Source organism: Schistocerca gregaria, chromosome 5 (assembly GCF_023897955.1).
Source record: "Schistocerca gregaria isolate iqSchGreg1 chromosome 5, iqSchGreg1.2, whole genome shotgun sequence".
Classification (NCBI taxonomy): Eukaryota; Metazoa; Arthropoda; class Insecta; order Orthoptera; family Acrididae; genus Schistocerca; species Schistocerca gregaria.
This window is the reverse complement of record NC_064924.1, coordinates 460138121-460160971: the sequence shown is the minus strand read 5'-3', so window position 1 is coordinate 460160971 and position 22851 is coordinate 460138121. Positions and strand designations below refer to the sequence as shown.

Genomic DNA, 22851 nt, shown 5'->3' with positions numbered 1-22851 from the left:
AAGGTTTTTTATGCAATAGAAATGACATACGCCTTTATTATAAGCAACCTGCAACAATAAAAGACTTACATCTATCTAAAGACGATTTTTGCAATATGCGGTGCTACAGCTCGAATTTCTTCGTCTTTCCTCTTGTCGTCTACAGTCATCCATTCATAATCTGAGTACTGGATGCGGGAGACGTTTACAGACACGTGTTTGAGTTCTGCAGGGAACTGTGTTGGAAAAGTATAATTTCTCAACATGCGACCAATGTTTAGACTCGCGATGTGCGTTCTGATTTAAAAGACACGGTCGTGTTAGAACTGACAATTTAAAACATGCACTATCCTTTAAGTTGACATTTATTACTGTGGGTTTATCTGCTGTTACTTTAGGAAGTTTCCTGTATAATACTGCATTAAATCCCTTAATTTCACTAACATTAATGGACAGTTTAATGAATTCGTTCAGCGCCTAGCCAGAATCACGAGCTTGGAATGTTCCCAGTTTTATTCAAAAGTCCCTCTGTGACACTGGTTGAGTACCATTCATTGATGCACTTCCGCCTGAGGTTCGAGTCTTTCCTCGGGCATGGGTGTGTGTGTTGTTCTTAGTATAATTTAAGTAGTGTGTAAGTCTAGGGACCGATGACTGCAGCTGTTCGGTGCCTTAGGAATTCACACACTCAAATTCATTTATGTCAGCAACAAACAGCTATAGAGGCGGATTCTTCGTATTGAGGTGTATCTGTTTCTCCTGGCCCGTCTTTGGCAAGAGAAAATTGCAGGCTAGCAAACAATGATCGCGATGGACTGGTTAATTACATGAACGTTGGTCTCGAAACTGGGGAACCAGGCATCCAAAAAATCTCTAGCGTCGTTAAATACAAGTCTATTATCCATAACACCATTACATATTCGTCTTCTAAATGCAAACTTGGCAACAAACATTTCCAGATTATCATCTCACTTGATACATTTAGTCGCTATAAGAGTAATAATAAATCGTCCAGTCAATTTAATATGAACATATGTCAGAAACCTTTTGCAACTTGGACATGCAGGAAGAGAGTCTACCTCTACATCTAAGTGATTACTCTGCTGTTCGCAAGAAAGTGCCTGGCAGAGGGTTCAATGGACTACCTTGAAGCTGTCTCTCTACCGTTCCACTCTCGAGCGGCGCTCGGGAAAAACGAGCACTTAAATTTTTCTGTGCGAGCCCTGATTTCTCTTATTTTATCGCGATGATCATTTCCCCCTAAGTAAGTGGGTGCCAACAGAATGTTGTCGCAATCGGAGGAGAAAATTGGTGATTGAAATTTAATGAGAAGATCCCGTCGCAACGAAAAACGCCTTTGTTTTAATGATTGCCATTCCAATTCACGTATAATGTCTGTGGCACTATCTCCCCTATTTCGCGATAATACAAAACGAGTTGCCCTTCTTTGTACTTTTTGGATGTCATCCGTCAGTCCCACCTGATGAGGATCCCACACCGCACAGCAGTACTCCAGAATAGGGCGGACAAGAGTGGTGTGAGCAGTCTCTTCAGTAAAACTGTTGCACCTTCTAAGTGTTCTGCCAGTGCATGACAGTCTTTGGTTTGCTCCACCCATAACATTATCTGTGTGATCGTTCCAATTTAGGTTATTTGTTATTGTAATCCCTAGGTATTTAGCTGCATTTACAGCTTCCAAATTTGCGTGACTTACCGCGTAATCGAAATTTAGCGGATTTCTTTTAGTATAACTTCACACTTTTCTTTATTGAGGGTCCACTGCCACTTTTCGCGTAGTACGTATATCGTATCTAAATAATTTTGGAATTCGTTTTGGCCATCTGATGACTTTACAAGACGGTAAATGACAGCAACATCTGCAAACAATCTAAGACGGCTACTCAGATTGTCTCCTATGTCGTTAATATACACTCCTGGAAATTGAAATAAGAACACCGTGAATTCATTGTCCCAGGAAGGGGAAACTTTATTGACACATTCCTGGGGTCAGATACATCACATGATCACACTGACAGAACCACAGGCACATAGACACAGGCAACAGAGCATGCACAATGTCGGCACTAGTACAGTGTATATCCACCTTTCGCAGCAATGCAGGCTGCTATTCTCCCATGGCGACGATCGTAGAGATGCTGGATGTAGTCCTGTGGAACGGCTTGCCATGCCGTTTCCACCTGGCGCCTCAGTTGGACCAGCGTTCGTGCTGGACGTGCAGACCGCGTGAGACGACGCTTCATCCAGTCCCAAACATGCTCAATGGGGGACAGATCCGGAGATCTTGCTGGCCAGGGTAGTTGACTTACACCTTCTAGAGCACGTTGGGTGGAACGGGATACATGCGGACGTGCATTGTCCTGTTGGAACAGCAAGTTCCCTTGCCGGTCTAGGAATGGTAGAACGATGGGTTCGATGACGGTTTGGATGTACCGTGCACTATTCAGTGTCCCCTCGACGATCATCAGAGGTGTACGGCCAGTGTAGGAGATCGCTCCCCACACCATGATGCCGGGTGTCGGCCCTGTGTGCCTCGGTCGTATGCAGTCCTGATTGTGGCGCTCACCTGCACGGCGCCAAACACGCATACGACCATCATTGGCACCAAGGCAGAAGCGACTCTTATCGCTGAAGACGACACGTCTCCATTCGTCCCTCCATTCACGCCTGTCGCGACAGCACTGGAGGCGGGCTGCAAGATGTTGGGGCGTGAGCGGAAGACGGCCTAACGGTGTGCGGGACCGTAGCCCAGCTTCATGGAGACGGTTGTGAATGGTCCTCGCCGATACCCCAGGAGCAACAGTGTCCCTAATTTGCTGGGAAGTGGCGGTGCGGTCCCCTACGGCACTGCGTAGGATCCTACGGTCTTGGCGTGCATCCGTGCGTCGCTGCGGTCCGGTCCCAGGTCGACGGGCACGTGCACCTTCCGCCGACCACTGGCGACAACATCGATGTACTGTGGAGACCTCACGCCCCACGTGTTGAGCAATTCGGCGGTACGTCCACCCGGCCTCCCGCATGCCCACTATACGCCCTCGCTCAAAGTCCGTCAACTGCACATACGGTTCACGTCCACGCTGTCGCGGCATGCTACCAGTGTTAAGGACTGCGATGGAGCTCCGTATGCCACAGCAAACTGGCTGACACTGACGGCGGCGGTGCACAAATGCTGCGCAGTTAGCGCCATTCGACGGCCAACACCGCGGTTCCTGGTGTGTCCGCTGTGCCGTGTGTGTGATCATTGCTTGTACAGCCCTCTCGCAGTGTCCGGAGCAAGTATGGTGGGTCTGACACACCGGTGTCAATGTGTTCTTTTTTCCATTTCCAGGAGTGTAGATCAGGAACAATAGAGGGCCTATAACACGACCTAGGGGAAAACCGGATATTACTTCTGTTTTACTGAATGACTTTCCTTCTATTACTGCGAACTGTGACCTTTCTGACAGGAAATCATGAATCCAGTAGCACTACTGAGGCCATATTCCATAGGCAAGCAGTTTTGTTAGAAGACGCTTGAGGGGAACGGTGTCGAAAGCCTTCTGAAAATCAAAAATATGGAGTCAATTTGACATCCTCTGTCGAAAGCACTCATTACTTCATGAGTATAAAGAGGTAGTTGTGTTTTACAAGAAAGATATTTTCTGAAACCGTGCTGACTGTGTTAATAAATCGTTTTCTTCGAGGTACTTCATAATTTTCGAATACAGTATATGTCCAAATCCCTACTGCAAATCGACATTAGTGAAATGGGCCTGTAATTCAGCGGATTACTCTTACTTCCCTTTTTGGGTATTCGTGGTGACTTGAGCAATTTTCCAATCTTATAGGTATGGATCTCACTGTGAGCGTACGGTTGTATTTAATTGCTAGATATGGAGCTACAGTACTATGTCCATATCTGCTAGGTTACAAGGTTTAGGATCTATGGCGCGAACAGCCCACACATTCTTAACTTGGTTTTAATCAAAGGGGGGGGGGGGGTTGTTGGTGGTCAGAGGGGGGGGGGGGGGATTAAACATAATCATCCCGGTGCTCTTCAAAATGCGCACATGAACAGTGAACTGTGTGACACGTTGCATTGTCCTGCTGGTAGATGCCGTTGTACTGAGGATAAACAAACGGCATATAAGGATAGACAAGGTCCCCAAGAACAGAGATATTCTTGAGTTGATGTGTTATGACCTCCAGCCAGAATCCTTCTGATACTTGTTGTAGATTATTTGTTTTCAGACGTTTCACACTGTACATGCCAACGGCCATCTGTCTGATGGAGCATAAAACGTGATTTGTATGAAAAGGCCACCTGTCGCCACTCAGTGGACGACCAGATGCGATACTGGAGTGCAGTTCCAGCTTACCTCGCTGGTGAACAGCAGTCAGCGTGGGTGTTCGAAAGAAGTGCCTGCTGCGGATACCCACATGCAGGAAAATTTGTTGAACGGTCGCCGAGAAGACACTGTTCGTAGCCTCTCGGTTCGTAAAGGAGGTAAGTTGTTCAACAATGACACGTCTGATCACCCGTACACATCTCCGCAGCTGTCATCCATGGCCCGTGGCGCACAATAGTTGCCTTGAGGCTAGTTTCCGATAGCGCGATTTTGCCATGAACGGTACAACTTAACTACGGCAGCACTTAACCATTTCGCAAATGCTTCCACATTTGGCCCAAAAGCCAATGCTCATATACATCTGGACATCAGAGATATCGCAACGCCTGTAGTGTTTTCCACGTCCCTCCCACACGCTCTCTATGCCCTCCGCTGCTAATGCTGCCACATGCCATCTGTGAGTGGTTATTGAATATTGACGTCGGAGATAGGCGGTAATTACATTAATGTGATTAAACCATTTACTATTTGATTAGTTGATGGAAATGTAATTTCGATATTTAATTTTTAAATTTATTTTTTGAAATTTTTATAGTACCTAAGCCTATCGAACTGCAGGTTCTTCCTGTAGCTACTGGTGCTACTTGCAGATTTCCTAACTGCTCGATCAGACCACTGATTGATTAGAAAGACTACAGATTCTGTAAAATTAAATGAGAAAAAATATGAACTCCTAGATATTTCAATGACAGTGTGCACAAGAAGGCTGCTTACATTTTCTTCTCTAATTTCCGGCTACCACTGCTTCTTTTAGTGCAGAAAAACTTCGCTATTTATTTTACATATTTTCTTTTTCTAGGTGGTCCAGGAGCTAAAAAGGTCTGAAGATGAAGCATAAACGACTACAGCGAGTTGTAATCTCTGCTTGCTATACCCTCCGAATACTTCCAAATACTTCTTGCTGCTGCTGAGTCAGAATTCGTATCTTGTGTGCTAGCTCAAGAGTACCACAACTTCTCTAACATTAAATGAGAAAAAAACATGTAGGTGTGATAAACGAGATGTTTGAATGACAGACTAGATAAGCAGAAGAATACTCACATTTTTTGTCGATTTTCCTACTCTGGTCTCTCAACTCGCAACTGCTCTCACGATGTTGTCTGTCCAAAGCTGAGCGTCAACTGAAAGCTTCTGCGAGTTACCTCGTTTTATACCCTCGCCTTGCTGCTGAGTCAGCAGAGATCTCTTATCCTGTGTGCTGGATCAGAAACTGCAAAATCTAATTCCCTGAAACGCCAATTTCCCTTAACCACCAAGTATAGGGAAACAAAGAGACTGAAGCGAGCTGATTTTTTTTTTCTCAGACAGGAAATAGACGGACGGAGATTTGTTCCCACAGGTTTTGCTTGGGTTTATCTTGCGACTGCAAAAACTTCCATCCTCTCTCTAGACGCAGAAGAGAAGTTACGCTTATTAAAATCGCGGTGAACCAGTTTTATGAATGCCTATGTTGAGCCGTGCTAAAATTTGCTGTTTAGAAGAGCGCGCGGCAGCGCATACTGTGGAGCAGTCGCCTTCCGTTTCTGGCGGTGGCGCTGCTGTGGCAATCGCAGCTTTGGTGGGAAAGGGGAAAAGGTAGCCTGTTCAAGTGCCCTCCAATACTAAATTGGCTATCCCTTGATGCCTCAGGATATGTCCTACCAACCGATCCCTTCTTCTAGTCAAATTGTGCCATAAATTTCTCTTCTCCCCAATTCTATTCAATACCTCCTCATTAGTTATGTGAGTCCATGTTTCACTTCCATACATGGCTACACTCCATACAAATACTTTTAGAAACGACTTCCTAACACTTGAATCAATACTCGATGTTAAAAAATTTCTCTTCAGAAACGCTTTCCTTGCCATTGCCAGTCTACATTTTATATCCTCTCTACTTCGACCATCATAAGTTGTTTTGCTCCCCAAATAGCAAAACTCCTTTACTACTTTAAGCGTCTCATTTCCTAATCTAATTCCCTCTGCATCACCCGACTTAATTCGACTACATTCCATTATCCTCGTTTTGCTTTTGTTGATGTTAATCTCATACCCTCCTTTCAAGACACTGTCCATTCCGTTCAACTGCTCTTCCAAGTCCTTTGCTGTCTCTATCAGAATTACAGTGTCATCAGAGAACCTCAAAGTTTTTATTTCGTCTCCATGGATTGTAATACCTACTCCGAATTTCTTTGTTTCCTTTACTGCTTGCTCAATATACAGATTGAATATCATCGGGGACAGGCTACAACCCTGTCTCACTCCCTTCCCAACCACTTCTTCCCTTTCATGCCCCTCGACTCTTATAATTGCCATCTGGTTTCTGTACAAATTGTAAATAGCCTTTCTCTCCCTGTATTTTAGCCCTGCCACCTTAAGAATTTCAAAGAGAGTATTCCAGTCAACATTGTCAGAAGCTTTCTCTAAGTCTACAAATGCTAGAAACGTAGGTTTGCCTTTCGTTAATCTTTCTTCTAAGAAGCATTATCCATACTATTATAAATGCGAAAATAACTTTGTCACGCTTTCACGACTAATTTTCTGAACCGATTTTGATGAAATTTGGTATGGCGATAGCCTGAACGCTCAGGAACAACATAGGCTACTTTAGAAAGTGTGTAGTACAAAATATTTACTAAATTTTCTGAACCGATTTTGATGAAATTTGGTATGGCGATAGCCTGAACGCTCAGGAACAACATAGGCTACTTTAGAAAGTGTGTAGTACAAAATATTTACTAATTTGGAGAATATAACGTGAAACATGGGACAATAATTAATCTTTGAAGAAGCTATTTACTCTTTGATTTTCCAACTTTATCATAAATGTGAAAATGCTTATATTATTTCATAGTTCTACACATTACAATTCAACGTAAAGACTAATTGCTTATGCAGTTCTCAACGTGTTTAACCAATTCTTCCATAATAACGTCAGTCACATGCGCGATGCGTTCTATACGGTGAGCGTCGCACGTCCCTTAGAGCTTCTGAGGCGCTTGAAGGCTCAAACCGACGGCCGCATTTAAATGCTATACGATAAACAGAGAGGCGTCGTGCCTTTGCATGTGGAACGTGGGAATCTTTAAGGAAGACTGAGTTTGATTGTGGTACGTGAATGCGACCTCGGGTAACAAACACACGTGAGATCATCTGACGTATTTGCACGTACTTATATTATAAAATTTGCGCTGCATTGAACTACCGATTATTTATTTTTTGTCTTCGTCAGTTAACCTCTATTTTTTTAAAGTACCGTTACAATCACTCATCTTAACAAAACTATCGATGTGCATCTCCAGTTCGTGGTCTTGTGGTTAGTGTGGCTGCCTCTTGATCATGAGGCTCCAGGTTCAGTTCCCGGCCGGGTCGGATTTTCTCCGCTCGGGACCGAGGTATGTGCTGTCCTCATCATGGACACACAAGTCGCCGAAGTGCTGTCAACTAAAAAGCCTTGCACCAGGAGGTCGGACATCTCAAATGGCATCTCCCTGCTAATAAAGTCAGACGCGTAGTTTATTTTATTGATACCCGACGGTACAGCGTATAGCAGCTAGTAATGTTAGTAAAAAGATGTAATGAGTGACCGAGATTACAGTTTTTACACAGCAGGAGATGACACTGATAATTCCCGGTCCACTTTAGGTAAGACATGATAAATGAATGCGGCCCAGTATTAGATTTCTTGGTTTTTTACCTTAATAATAATAATAATAATAATAATAACAACTCTCTCTATGAGAGAGGTTAAAGCGCATCTGTTATCCAATATTAGCGATCTATTGATCTGGTGTAGGAACACACAACTAGCGCAAGTAGCCTTTTTCATCTACAATACCTTGCAGGAAAAAGGTAGTTTCTGTCCTCCTAGAGCTCCTAAAGTCACTTTTTTTTTTTATTTGGTCATCTGTCTACTGACTGGTTTGATGCGGCCCGCCACGAATTCCTTTCCTGTGCTAACCTCTTTATCTCAGAGTAGCACTTGCAACCTACGTCCTCAATTATTTGCTTGACGTATTCCAATCTCTGATTCCTCTACAGTTTTTGCCCTCTACAGCTCCCTCTAGTACCATGGAAGTCATTCCCTCATATCTTAGCAGATGTCCTATCATCCTGTCCCTTCTCCTTATCAGTGTTTTCCACATATTCCTTTCCTCTCCGATTCTGCGTAGAACCTCCTCATTCCTTACCTTATCAGTCCACCTAATTTTCAACATTCGTCTATAGCACCACATCTCAAACGCTTCGATTCACTTCTGTTCCGGTTTTCTCACAGTCCATATTTCACTACCATACTATGCTGTACTCCAGACGTACATCCTCAGAAATTTCTTCCTCAAATTAAGGCCGGTATTTGACATTAGTAGACCTCTCTTGACCAGAAATGCCTTTTTTGCCATAGCGAGTCTGCTTTTGATGTCCTTGCTCCGTCCGTCATTGGTTATTTTACTGCCTAGGTAGCAGAATTCCTTAACTTAATGGACTTCGTGACCATCAATCCTGATGTTAAGTTTCTCGCTGTTCTCATTTCTACTACTCCTCATTACCTTCGTCTTTCTCCGATTTACTCTCAAACCATACTGTGTACTCAGACTGTTCATTCCGTTCAGCAGATCATTTAATTCTTCTTCACTTTCACTCAGAATAGCAATGTCATCAGCGAATCGTATCATTGATATCCTTTCACCTTGTATTTTAGTTCCACTCCTGAACCTTTCCTTTATTTCCATCATTGCTTCCTCGATGTACAGATTGAAGAGTAGGGGCGAAAGGCTACAGCCTTGTCTTACACCCTTCTTAATACGAGCACTTCGTTCTTGATCGTCCACTCTTATTATTCCCTCTTGGTTGTTGTATATATTGTATATGACCCGTCTCTTCCTATAGCTTACCCCTACTTTTTTCAGAATCTTGAAGAGCTTGCACCATTTTATATTGTGGAGCGCTTTTTCCAGGTCGACAAATCCTATGAACGTGTCTTGATTTTTCTTTAGCCTTGCTTCCATTATTAGCCGTAACGTCAGAATTGCCTCTCTCGTGCCTTTACTTTTCCTAAAGCCAAACTGATCGTCACCTAGCTCATTATCAATTTTCTTTTCCATTCTTCTGTATATTACTCTTGAAAGCAGCTGTTAAGTTGATTGTGCGGTAATTCTCGCACTTGTCAGCTCTTGCCGTCTTCGGAATTGTGTGGATGATGCTTTTCCGAAAGTCAGATGGTATGTCGCCAGACTCATATATTCTACACACCAACGTGAATAGTCGTTTTGTTGCCACTTCCCCTAATTATTTTAGAAATTCTAATGGAATGTTATCTATCCCTTCTGCCTTATTTGACCCTAAGTCCTCCAAAGCTCTTTTAAATTCCGATTCTAATACAGGATCCCCTATCTCTTCTAAATCGACTCCTGTTTCTTCTTCTATCACATCAGACAAGTCTTCACCCTCATAGAGGCTTTCAATGTATTCTTTCCACCTATCTGCTCTCTCTTCTGCATTTAAGAGTGGAATTCCCGTTGCACTCTTAATGTTACCACCGTTGCTTTTAATGTCACCAAAGGTTGTTTTGACTTTCCTGTATGCTTAGTCTGTCCTTCCGACAATCATATCTTTTTCGATGTCTTCACATTTTTCCTGCAGCCATTTCGTCTTAGCTTCCCTGCACTTCCTATTTATTTCATTCCTCAGCGACTTGTATTTCTGTATTCCTGATTTTCTCGGAACATGTTTGTACTTCCTCCTTTCATCAATCAACTGAAGTATTTCTTCTGTTACCCATGGTTTCTTCGCAGCTACCTTCTTTGTACCTTCCCAACTTCCGTGATGGCTCTTTTTAGAGATGTCCATTCCTCTTCAACTGTGCTGCCTACTGCGCTATTCCTTATTGCTGTTTCTATAGCGTGAGAGAACTTCAAACGTACCTCGTTATTCCTTAGAACTTCCGCATGCCACTTATTTTCGTATTGATTCTTCCTGACTAATGTCTTGAACTTCAGCCTACTCTTCATCACTACTATATTGTGATCTGAGTCTATATCTGCTCCTGGGTACGCCTTACAATCCAGTATCTGATTTCGGAATTTCTGTCTGACCATGATGTAATCTAATTGAAATCTTCCCGTATCTCCCGGCCTTTTCCAAGTATACCTCCTCCTCTTGTGATTCTTGAACAGGGTATTCGCTATTACTAGCTGAAACTTGTTACAGAACTCAATTAGTCCTTCTCCTGTTTCATTCCTTATCCCTAGCCCATATTCTCCTGTAACCTTTTCTTCTACTCCTTCCCCTACAACTGCATTCCAGTCGCCCATGACTATTAGATTTTCGTCCCCCTTTACATACTCCATTACCCTATCAATATCCTCATACACTTTCTCTATCTGTTCATCTTCAGCTTGCGACGTCGGCATGTATACCTGAACTATCGCTGTCGGTGTTGGTCTGCTGTTCGATTCTGATTAGAACAACCCGGTCACTGAACTGTTCACAGTAACACACCCTCTGCCCTACCTTCTTATTCATAACGAATCCTAAACCTGTTATACCATTTTCTGCTGCTCTTGATAATACCCGATACTCATCTGACCATAAATCCTTGTCTTCCTTCCACTTCACTGACCGCTACTATATCTAGATTGAGCCTTTGCATTTCCCTTTTCAGATTTTCTAGTTTCCCTACCACGTTCAAGCTTCTGACTTTCCACGCCCCGACTCGTAGAACATTATCCTTTCGTTGATTATTCAATCTTTTTCTCAGGGTAACCTCCCCCTTGGCAGTCCCCTCCCGGAGATCCGAATGGGGGACTATTCCGGAATCTTTTGCCAATGGAGAGATCATCATGACACTTCTTCAACTACAGGCCACATGTCCTGTGTATACACGTTACGTGTCTTTAATGCAGTGGTTTCCATTGCCTTCTGCATCCTCATGTCGTTGATCATTGCTGATTCTTCCGCCTTTAGGGGCAGTTTCCCACCCCTAGGACAAGAGAGTTCCCAGACCCTCTATCCGCTCCTCCGCCCTCTTTGACAAGGCCGTTGGCAGAATGAGGCTGACTTCTTAGGCCGGAAGTCTTCGGCCGCCAATGCTGATTATTTATCAAAATTTAGGCAGTGGCGGGGATCGAACCCTAGACCACGGGTACATATAAAGTCACACTAATTCCTTTAAAAGATTGTGGATTCAAAGATGTGAATGTAGGATTTTCCTGAGATGTTTTAAATGAAGCAAGTTTTTTTTGCATATTTTTTCTTAGAAAGACTGTGCAATCATTCTAGTGTCCCCGTGGGAATGATTGTAGTACATATACAGTGTGTTCATTTCAACTGAAGACATTTAAGTATCCCGAAAACTGCACATCGGAACAAATAAAATTATAATTTCAATTTTTTTGACTCGAAGGGAAACATCCAATGACACCAGACTCAATGAGGCACCCAACATCGTGCGTGGGTGGTGGTGGGGCAACTTTGAAATCTTGAATGGGAATTCCCGTTTTTTAATACAGATTACGACTTTGCGGTAAAATCTACACACGTTTTTCCTGAAACATTTTCTTCTTTTTGCCACAGATGGCACTATAGTTGGAGGAATAGAAATGGATATACAATCGTAATTTACGACATGCCGCTCTATGGTGCTTGAGTGTACACTGTAATGTAGATCCTCATCACCATGCCGCGAGGGTAGGACAGGCCAGTGTTTCATAACTTCTAATTGGAAACCCCATTCGCAACGTTGTATTCCTCCGACTTATCGAACTGGGAACTGCCTGACGCGTCAGTTTGGCCGCGGCTCGAGGCGAACGCTACTCTACTTTTCCAATTAGACTGAGTGTTCAAACGTACCACCGCCAACTTAAATACACTTAGTGATCCACTTTTCAGATAACCGTCTACTGGACAAAAGCATATCTGCAGGTATGTTAGCTGTTCTGATGCTGTCGACCATGTCTTCACGGCCTTTTGGCACTTCCTGGTACACCTTATCTTTTAAATATCCCCACAGAAAAATCCGCTAACTTCAGATCTGATGACCTAGCGGGCCAATTAATAGGGCCACCTCTGCCGATCCACTGACAAGTGTAAAAACTATCTAATACCTCCCATGCTTCAATTGCGTAATGCACTGGGAAACCATCATGCTGAAACCACATACATTGTGGAACGTCCAGGGCAACATCCTGAAGCTCTACCAGTAGTTTCCGTTCCAAAAACGTTCGATATTTGCGATCATTCAACGTTCCGTCGATAAAATACGGATCAATGGGTTTATTTCCCATGCTGCCACGCCATACATTAACCGACCAAGGACATTGATGATCAACTTGCCGAAAACAGGGGGATTGTCTACACTCCAGTAATGCATGTTATGCTGGTTAACTCTACCGTGGTTTGTGAATGTAAACTCTTTGAAAAATAGTACCTCGGCAAAGACCGGGGCCATCGTTTGCATTTGTTGAAGTGTACATTCACAAAACACTACCCATTTATGGAAATCGGCGCCATGAAGTTCTTGATGGTATGAATGATACTTATGACGATGCAGCACTGTGACAATAATTGTGTGTAATTGCCGGAGGCTTATCCGTCGGTTGTAGTGCACTGCCGCTGGTACAGTTATTTCGTTAGTTTCTCCTGTAACACGTTTGCGTCAGTTCCTTTTGCCGGTCTGTACACTGCCATCAGATATAAAGGCGTTCACAACCTTGTAGAAAAGCGAAAGACAATGAGCTTTCTCTAGGAAACGCTCGGCATACAAGGCAACAGCAGTCTCAACATTTCCCCTACATTCTCTGTATATCAGGATCAATGCAACTTTTTCTTCCGTGGTTGCAACATTCATCATCCACTTGCACGTCTGTTGTCCAAATGATAGGTAGGTGTGCAAGAATAAACACTGCGCAAGTACTGTAATGTTTAGAGCCGCTATCTATTCAACGATACTTGAGCTCCGGTCACGGTTTGCACTGCCTGTTTTGACACGGCCACGGTGGCGCGTTAAGTAGTTCTGAGTCCGATATGTAGGATGAATACGACGTTGCGAATGGGATTTCCAATTAGAAGTTGTGAAATCGTATCTTCGCAGCAAGGAGGTGGGGCGCCTCGTGCCATTGGATATTAAAGACCATTGAGTAGCATGTCGTAAAATTACGATTGTGTACACATTCCTATTCCAAAAAATGGTTCAAATGGCTCTGACCACTATGGGACTCAACTGCTGTGGTCATTAGTCCCCTAGAACTTAGAACTACTTAAACCTAACTAACCTAAGGACATCACACACATCCAGCCCCGAGGCAGGATTCGAACCTGCGACCGTAGCACTCGCACGGTTCCGGACTGCGCGCCTAGAACCGCGAGACCACCGCGGCCGGCCACATTCCTATTCCCTCGATTACAGTGCCACCTGTGGCAAAAAGAAGAAAATGATTCAGACAAAACGTTTGTAGGTTTTGTCATAAAATCGTGATCTGCAGTAAAAAAACAGGGGTTCCCATTGATTTCAAAGTTGCCTCCGCGTCCCACAAACGGGGTAGTGTGACGGGCCGAGTGTGGTATTGTTGCATGCCCCCCTCCGATACAAACAAATTGGAATCGTGACCTTTTTTGATCCAATGTAAAGCTGTCGAGGTATTTCAACGTCTTCATTTAAAATGAACACCCTGTGTAGTGTAGCCAGATCCTGTTCGCAAAAAGCAGCGCTTTAGGGACTGGTAGCTTAAACAATTGGAGGACATAGGAGCTAACAGTCGCGATATAAAAAAGTAAATTTTCATCAATCAGCTAAGTATTTCCTTATAATAAATTGCAAACAAAGTTTGTACATTGCTACAACTACACTCAGAAACAAAATATAAGATTTGCTTGATGTTTATAGTTTGACAAGTTGATCTCATAACTCGAACAAATGTCGTAAAACTACTTGACCCTTACAAGGCAATGAAGCATTTAGTGAAGAGAAATAGCCAGCTCAAGTCATGAGAGGAGAAATTATCCCAGCGAGGTGGCCAAATGAAAACGTGTGTCAGTCGGATACAACAGAACGGAAAACCGAAGCCAATACGTCATCGGGTTCCCCAGTGAACCAGCCGCAGCGGTAACCAAAAATGTGCTGGTAACTTCCTCCATACAAAATAGGCAAATCACAAGCCGGCACTTGAGATACGTATGTTCTCTATTCTATAAAATCGTTTGTTGGATTCCTCATAAACAGACAAGGATGGTCCATATTCCAGATGTATTTTACTTTTTTCTAACCTACAGTTGACACAAAAATAAACGACAGGTTTGAGTAAAGTGTAAGGAGTTGTCGGCTCCTGATTGGCTAACACAACCACCGCGTTTGTGAGACTGTAGACGGGGAGTTGGAAAATCACTTGTTACTAGGCTGTCGAAAGGCGAAGTGTGCAGAAACGAAGTCAGGTCTTAGTGATGTCCAACACTGGTGGGGTGTGACGTATCCGGTGCTTTTCTCTTTTGGTGTTGTGTCTTACTCTCAACCACCAATTCATGACACGGTGAATTTTAAAGGAAGGGATTAGCATTTTTTCATGGGACTTACGATTCCTGCTAGCCAGTCAATGATTTTGATGTGTTAAGTAATAAGCATAGTGATTAACGAACGCAGCTTGAATGATTAGAATAGGATTTTTGCATGTGATTCCCTAAGGCAATTGTAAATGTAGCATGCTTTTAGCAGTTAAAACCTGGTTAACATATCTCTTCCTTTTTTATTTCCAGATTGTTATCTGGGGACGACCTTAACATTGTAATAATCTCCTTTCGTATTGTGGACCTACTGCATGTAGGGTGTTGACAGAGCACAGAACTGTAATCTGGGAAGGGAATTATTCTGCTGCAGCATTGTAAAACAGATTTTGGCCTGCTTAATTCCTGAATTCTGTACGTACTAATATGGCTAGGTCACGGCATTGCACCCATTACTGAAGCTACCAGCAACCTATTACTTCGTAATGTGGCTCGCCAAGCCTAAGGTGGTGTTGCACCTTCCAGCACCCCACCTTTCTCTTCACACGCTTCAATGTGCCAGGTTACGTATTTGCGAAGATCTTTGACCCATGATAATTTTGTTTATACAGGGTGTTTCAGAAATGATGGTCAATATTCAGGAATGATCATTCTAAACAAAAAAAGTCAAGTAAACATGGGCTCTAAAACGAATACCTTAAGCGGTATGAGCAGTTCCTGATCTTCGATACTGTGAAACAGAAAAAATGTGCAGTAAACATGTGCTCTAAAATGCATACCGTAAGAGCTATGAGAACTTCTTCATCTTCGCTAATTTGAAACACAATTTTTCGAATGAACAAGTGCTCATAACATTTAAGGTACGCATTTTAGAGCACATGTTTACTGAACATTTCTTTCTTCCCAAAATAACGAAAGCAAAGAGGTTGCAATAGAAAAGATTTGTTTCACAGTACTGAAGATAAAGAATTTCCCATAGCTCTTAAGGTAAGCGTTTTAGAGCCCACGTTTGCTTGACTTTTTTGTTTCGAATGATCATTCATATCATATCCCTAAGTATTGACCATGACTTTTGAAACATTCTGTATAGATTACAGCTATCTGCGTGTGGAAGTTCTCTGTGTTTTACGAGTAAGTACTCGCTGAAGCAGATGAAACCAACTACAATTCTTTTCTCGTAATAGGTATTGTCGTAGCTACGCGGCTCATAGGTAGCTGAATTCGTGCTTATTTATTAACTTGTGAATCATAATAGGTTAGAGAAACGATAAGAGTTGTTTAGTCCAGCTAATTTATCTTTCTAATTTGTAACACAGCAAGGAACTTCGTGGTTAATGTGCCTTATAGCACATGTGCAATATAAACAAAGATTGCAATATTTTGCCAAAAAATTTAATTGCATTTTTCTTTTGTTTTCTGATGTCTGTTTCATAAACTCATCTACAACAAATTCTTAGTTAAAAAATGTGCACTAATGATAAGCGTGAAGAAATACAAACAATAAGAAATAAATATTTCGTATTTCTTAAGAACACTAATGAAATTTTGAAAAGTGTGACAGGCCAATTTTTAGACGTGTTAGAGTAGCTACTTAATATCTGGTATTATCTGATCTAACAAGCACATGGCTTCCATCGAACTGCTTGTGTTTAGTATGTTTCAAAATACAAGGGACGTTCAAGAAGTACCCGTTTGAGGGCGTTACTGATGCGGGTATATAAGCAAAGGCATGTAGGCATGGGATTAGTGTGGTATTCGCATCATTCCGATGTCCGTGCGGTAAATACAGAAAAGTGAATTATGGCAACGTTTTATCAAATGCATCGAAACAGGATGAAAGTGCTATTATTCTTTTCTTGGCTACCGCAGGACAAACACCTGTAGACAACCATCGGAGAACGAAGAACCTGTATGGGGCAGCATATGTGTCGAAAACCACCATTGTGGAACGGTGGACTAATATCAAGATAACGCACGTCTCCATATCGCAAATTATAACGCAGAAGTTATACCAACTGAAGTGGGTGATCCTCGAGCACTCGCCCTATAGCCCTGATCTGTTATCACACCTTCAGTCCCTTAAAAAAAGGTCCTGAAGGGTCGCGATTCCCGCCGGATGAGGAGGTGCAGCAGGCAGTTGATAAATTTTTCACCTACCAAACGAGTATCTTCAATCTGCTGCACCAGTGGAATGATTGCCTCAATGCTCACGGTGGCTTTGCCTGGTTAGTATTCCGATTCTATACTGTACGGCCTTCGAACGGAAACTTTTGGAGTATCCCCTTACAAATACGTAAACTATAAGCCACTTGTAGTTCTACTGACTGAACGCACTGAGAACGTAGGCGGCCGCTGTGCACACACCTAAAAGTCACCTGGCCCCTACAAACAAGAGCACGGAGCGAACAAATGAGTGCACGCGAGGAACGAGCACCGCCATGAAATGGAACTTCTAAGGGATGTCCCGACCAGTCAGTGAGCGAGAGGCGGTAGAGGGAAGTTAAAACACTGTTTAGAAAATAGTGGCATGGCGGTAATAACACAACAGTGTAGGCCGCGCGGCTGACTGTTTTCGAAACGTACAGTACGGCTATCGCCGAGACGTCGCTGTAGTACATCGGCTGAATGCGACCTCATGGTGCTGAGTATTTTGACTTTCGCCGTTGCCGCCAATGAGCCACACAGAAACTCATTTCGTGTCTAACATGTACTCATTTTTTAAGTGAATACACATTATATTCAGGACGTTTGTCGACACGCATAATGCTTGCACCAGACTGCTTATGAAACACCTAAAAGTCGTGACATGCCGGGAAAATGAGGACATCTGGCGACGTTAGTCCGGACCCGCTTCAGTACCGGAACTGAAACGTGTTTAGGTACAAACGATTATGAATTATTATCGAGATATTTATGACTATATCACGGAGAAACTTGAGTAACTGTATTATACTCCACTGTGCTCTTGTGTAGAAGGGCAATAGGAAGAGTAACAAATTGAAATTTCGGGTCGTTATCCTGTAAGTTGGTAAGCGTGCTACAAACAGCGTGCAGAATTACCTGTAGGTGGCAGCATAGTGCAGATGCATACACACCATCGCAGTATCAGTATAAACATGGCCGCCCCACTTGCGATTTACACCAGGGAAGAACAAGGTTCAGTTATTCGGTTTTTGCGTAGTGAAGGTGTGAAATCTATTGAAATTCATCAACGAAGAAGGTTCAGTACGGTGATGCATGTTTGTCACAGCAGCAAGTCTACGAATGGAGTAGGGAGTTCGCAAAAGGTGTGACTTCAGTGCAAGACGCTCCTCGTCAAAGTCAGGCACAATGAGTTGTGACTTCACAGAACATTGCACCAGTTGAAGCCATAGTGAAGGAAAATCGCCGAGTGACACTGAATGACATTGCAGCATGTTTATAGATTAGTCATGGGTCAGCACACCACATTGGGCATGATGTGCTCCAGTTTCACAGTGTGTCTGCAAGATGGGTGCCACGACTGCTGACTCCTGAAATGAGAGAACGACGTGTTGATGCTTGTGAAGAAGTTCTTCGGCGCTTTGAACGAGAAGGTGATGGCTTCCTTGCAAGAATCGTTACTGAGGCGAAACCTGAGTTCACTTCCACCAACCGGAAACGAAGAGAGTGAGCAAGGAATTGCGCCATTCCTCGTCACCAAAACCAAAGAAGTTTCGAATAGAAGCATTATCAGGGAAGGTTATGCTGACTCTCTTTTGGGACGAAAAAGGCGTCATTTAGGAGCATTACATGCCTAGAGGGACCACTGTCACCAGTGCATCATACACAAATCTCCTAAAAATTCATCTGCGACCTGCAATCAAATCAAAGCGACGTGGATTGATGTGAGCAAGTGTCCTTTCCAACACGGCAATGCAAGGCACCTCACTGCCCGTACAACAGTAGCAACAAGCACAGGCCTGCTTTTTGAGTGTTTTCCTCATCCCACATACTCACCAGAATTTTCACCAAGTGATTTCTATATGTGTGGACCACTCAAAAACGCAATAGGAGGAAAGAATTTCCGTTCTGATGAAGAGGTGCGTGAGTGGTTGCGCGGATTAGCAAAAGAACTTTTTTCTATAGGAATTTATGCACTTCGAAAGCTCTGGAGGACTTGCATTGAGCGTGGGGGAGATAATGTTGAAAAGTGATAGAGCTTTGTAGCACTTCTTCACAATAAATAATATTTAAAAATATATTTAAGGTTTTCATTTGACTCACCCTCGTACTATCGTAGCTACCAAAGTAGCTGATACTTTCATGTATGATTTGTTTCATCTAAATGTGAGTGAATGATATAAAATACATCGTGCTCTGGTAGCATATTAATGAACACACGACTGCACCACGCAAATTTCATTTCGTAATGCACCATGTGCGGTTATAGGGAATGTGGTGGAATATTCTAACAAAACAACACTGATACAAAGCGAGAGGTGAATACTTTTTTTGTATTATTATACTGGAAATACACTTACCACCACCGTTCCTGTTTTCATCCTGTAACCCATGAGATCGTTGCGTCGCATTCTGATGCTCTCTGTTCGACAGGAAAGCTGAGACGTTGGACTCCAAGTACATAACCCCTGCGTCACCAGAGGGTACCCTTTGGCTACTCTGTAAGCCTCCAGGATGCGTATGACGCTTTCTGGCGTCGGCACCGCGACGAAGAAGAGGCTGTCGAACTGAATGTGGACGTCGTGCAGCACCACCTCCGTCTGGTTCTCCCTGAGAAGCAGCAGCCACATGAACTCCGACTGCCGCGTCTCCAGCACCTCCTGAAAACAGACTGCTGCTGTCAGTGGTGCTCTCCAGTGTGACATCTCCGCGTTTAAGGAAAGTGTAATGTTTTATCACTCGAAAGTTCAGTAGAGTTGATGGAGTTGAGGGAACAGGAGCAAATACTGAATACAATAAGAAACCCAAAAGCTCTATGAAATGACGATGAAGATGTACGACGAATTAAACATTTGTCACTAAAAATAAAACTAAGATTTGAAATAGATTTGATAAATGTTACAATTAAAACGAAGTGCGAAAATATAAGAGAGAAAACTTCGTTATGGCCACTTTTTAAAAAAGTATTAAGAAAAAATCATGAAAATGGTAGATATCGAAATAGACGACAGAGGGATAGAGAAACAATTAAAATCGCTCAAAAGAGGAAAGGCCGTTGGACCTGGTGCGATACTAGTTCGATTTCACACAGAGTACGCGAAGAAACTTGCCCCTCTTCTTGCAGCGGTGTACCGTAGGTCTCTAAAAGAGCGTAGCGTTCCAAAGGATTGGAAAAGGGCACAGGTCATCCCCGTTTTCAAGAAGGGACGTCAAACAGATGTACAGAACTATAGACCTATATCTCTGTCGATCAGTTGTAGAATTTTGGAACACGTTTTATGTACGAGTATAATGACTTTTCTGGAGACTACAAATCTACTGTGTAGGAATCAGTATGGGTTTCGAAAAAGACGGTCGTGTGAAACCCAGCTCGCGCTATTCGTCCACGAGACTCAGAGGGCCAAAGACACGGGTTCCCAGGTAGATGCCGTGTTTCTTGACTTCCGCAAGGCGTTTGATACAGTTCCCCACAGTCGTTTAATGAACAAAGTAAGAGCATATGGACTATCAGACCAATTGTGTGATTGGATTGAAGAGTTCCTACATAACAGAACGCAGCATGCCTTTCTCAATGGAGAGAAGTCTTCCGAAGTAAGAGTGATTTCAGGTGTCCCGCAGGGGAGTGTCATAGGACCGTTGCTATTCACAATATACATAAATGACCTTGTGGATTACATCGGAAGTTCACTGAGGCTTTTGCTGATGATGCTGTGGTATATCGAGAGGTTGTAACAATGGAAAATTGTACTGAAATGCAGGGGGATCTGCAGCGAATGGACGCATGGCGCAGGGAATGCCAATTGAATCTCAATGTAGACAAGTGTAATGTGCTGCGAATACATAGAAAGATAGATCCCTTATCATTTAGCTAATATATAGCACGGCAGCAACAGGAAGCAGTTAATTCCATTAATTATCTGGGAGTACCCATTAGGAGTGATTTAAAATGGAATGATCATATAAAGTTGATCGTCGGTATGGCAGATTCCAGACTGAGTTTCATAGGAAAACTCCTAAGGAAATGCAATCCGAAAACAAAGGAAACAGGTTACAGTACGCTTGTTCGCCTGCTGCTTGAATACTGCTCAGCAGTGTGGGATCCGTGCCAAATAGGGTTGATAGAAGAGATAGAGAAGATCCAACAGAGAGCAGCGCGCTTCGTTACAGGATCATTTAGTAATCGCGAAAGCGTTACGCAGATGATAGATAAACTCCAGTGGAAGACTCTGCAGGAGAGACGCTCATTAGCTCTGTATGGGCTTTTGTTGAAGTTTTGTTGAACTCACCGAAGAGTTAGGCACTATATTGCTCCCTCCTACATATAACTCGCGAAGAGACCATGAGGATAAAATCAGAGAGATTAGAGCCCACAAGGAATAATACCGACAATCCTTCTTTCCACGAACAATACGAGACTGGAATAGAAGGGAGAAACGATAGACGTACTCAAGGTACCCTTCGCCACACACCGCCAGGTGGCTTGCGGAGTATGGATGTAGATGTAGATGAACATATATATATATATGTATATTGTTAAATTGTGTCAATTGTAAAATTATTACCAAAACAAACTAATAGCACATTTTTTGCAAGAAGAGGAAGATAATAAGTTAAAATGTCGAGAAACATCAATATTATCAGAGAAAAAATTAAATCTTCTTAACGACTGTGAGGGAGTTTTTCTATATACACCAAGGTTTGTGAAAATTCGAACATCAAGCAAGTACAAGCCATGTGACTCAAATTTTAGCTAACATGTAGAACAGAGAACCAGCAAAATGTCATTGAGACTGGAGATAGAAGATGCACATTCTGCTTAGAATATTCTCTGTCTTGAAGCTACGTAAGTTCGAATAAAGTTCTCGAACTTTCTATGGCTAGCTCCGCCATCGGCATCATGAGTAAAACTACTGAGGCTGGATTTTTTTTTCGTTTATTGTCATTTCATTCTCCTGCCCCATATGGACTAGGAAGCGCTGGCAGCAGTATAATCCGCCGCCCTTCAGCCGAATGATACATTTAATAAAAAGATGTAAATGATACTTATAAAAGGCGATAGAAAGGAAGACATAATAACATAATAAGGTGGGGGTTAAAATATACACTTCCACGGAGATGTTCATTGTGGAACAGTTAAAAATGTTTACATAAAGATAAAAAAACACAGTTGGCGACTCATGGAGCACATAAAATACACTAAAGTTACATGCACAAGTTAAAAGTGGGCCACAGTATTAAAGCACCCCAAAGTGAAGACACTTTAAAACCACTGCATGAGACTGAGCACACATGATGAAGTATAAAAACTGCCAGGAGGCGCCTGACGAGGAAGAGGAGGCCTGAGAGGAAGGAAAAAGATGGCGAGGAAGGGGTAGCGGGATAGGAGGGGCTGGAATAGGCGGGATAAAAAGAAAACGGGGTCAGGGGCTCACCAAAGGGCAGGAGACGGGTGGGGTGGGAGATGGAGAAGGATGGCAAGTCAGGAGGGAGACCAGAGACAAAGTCAGGGTGGACTCGAAAAGGAGAGGGGCAGAGGAGGGAGGAAAAAACCGCTCATGGTAAGGGAAGAGGAAGGGAGAGGGAGCCCTGAGGAGGGGGAGGGAGGGAGGTGGGTTAAGGCTTGGTAGGAGGTGTAGAGATATCAGGGAAAAGCTCAGAGGTAGGTAGGTGCTGGAAGTTGTGTTGGGAAAGGAGGTTGAGGGTGTACAGAGGGCAGGACACCAGCTCATCTGGGTGTAGAGAGGGTAGAAGACTCCAGGGGGTGGGGGGGATTGTGCCTGCAGATGATGTATAGAGTGTGGATGTGTTCGAAGAAAAAGAGGAGTGAGCAGGGGATGAGGCCGTAGATGATCCG

The 22851-nt window shown here is 43.2% G+C and overlaps 1 protein-coding gene across 1 annotated transcript in view; it reads right to left on the bottom strand.

The window, feature by feature from the left end:
* LOC126273381 (glutamate receptor 2-like) overlaps positions 1-19702 on the bottom strand; it is a 166906-nt gene extending 147204 nt beyond the window's left edge. The window contains exon 1 of the mRNA XM_049976934.1: positions 19485-19702. Coding sequence (XP_049832891.1) covers positions 19485-19702 — 218 coding nt within the window. The remainder of the gene's footprint in view (positions 1-19484) is intronic.
* Positions 19703-22851: the final 3149 nt, after the last annotated feature.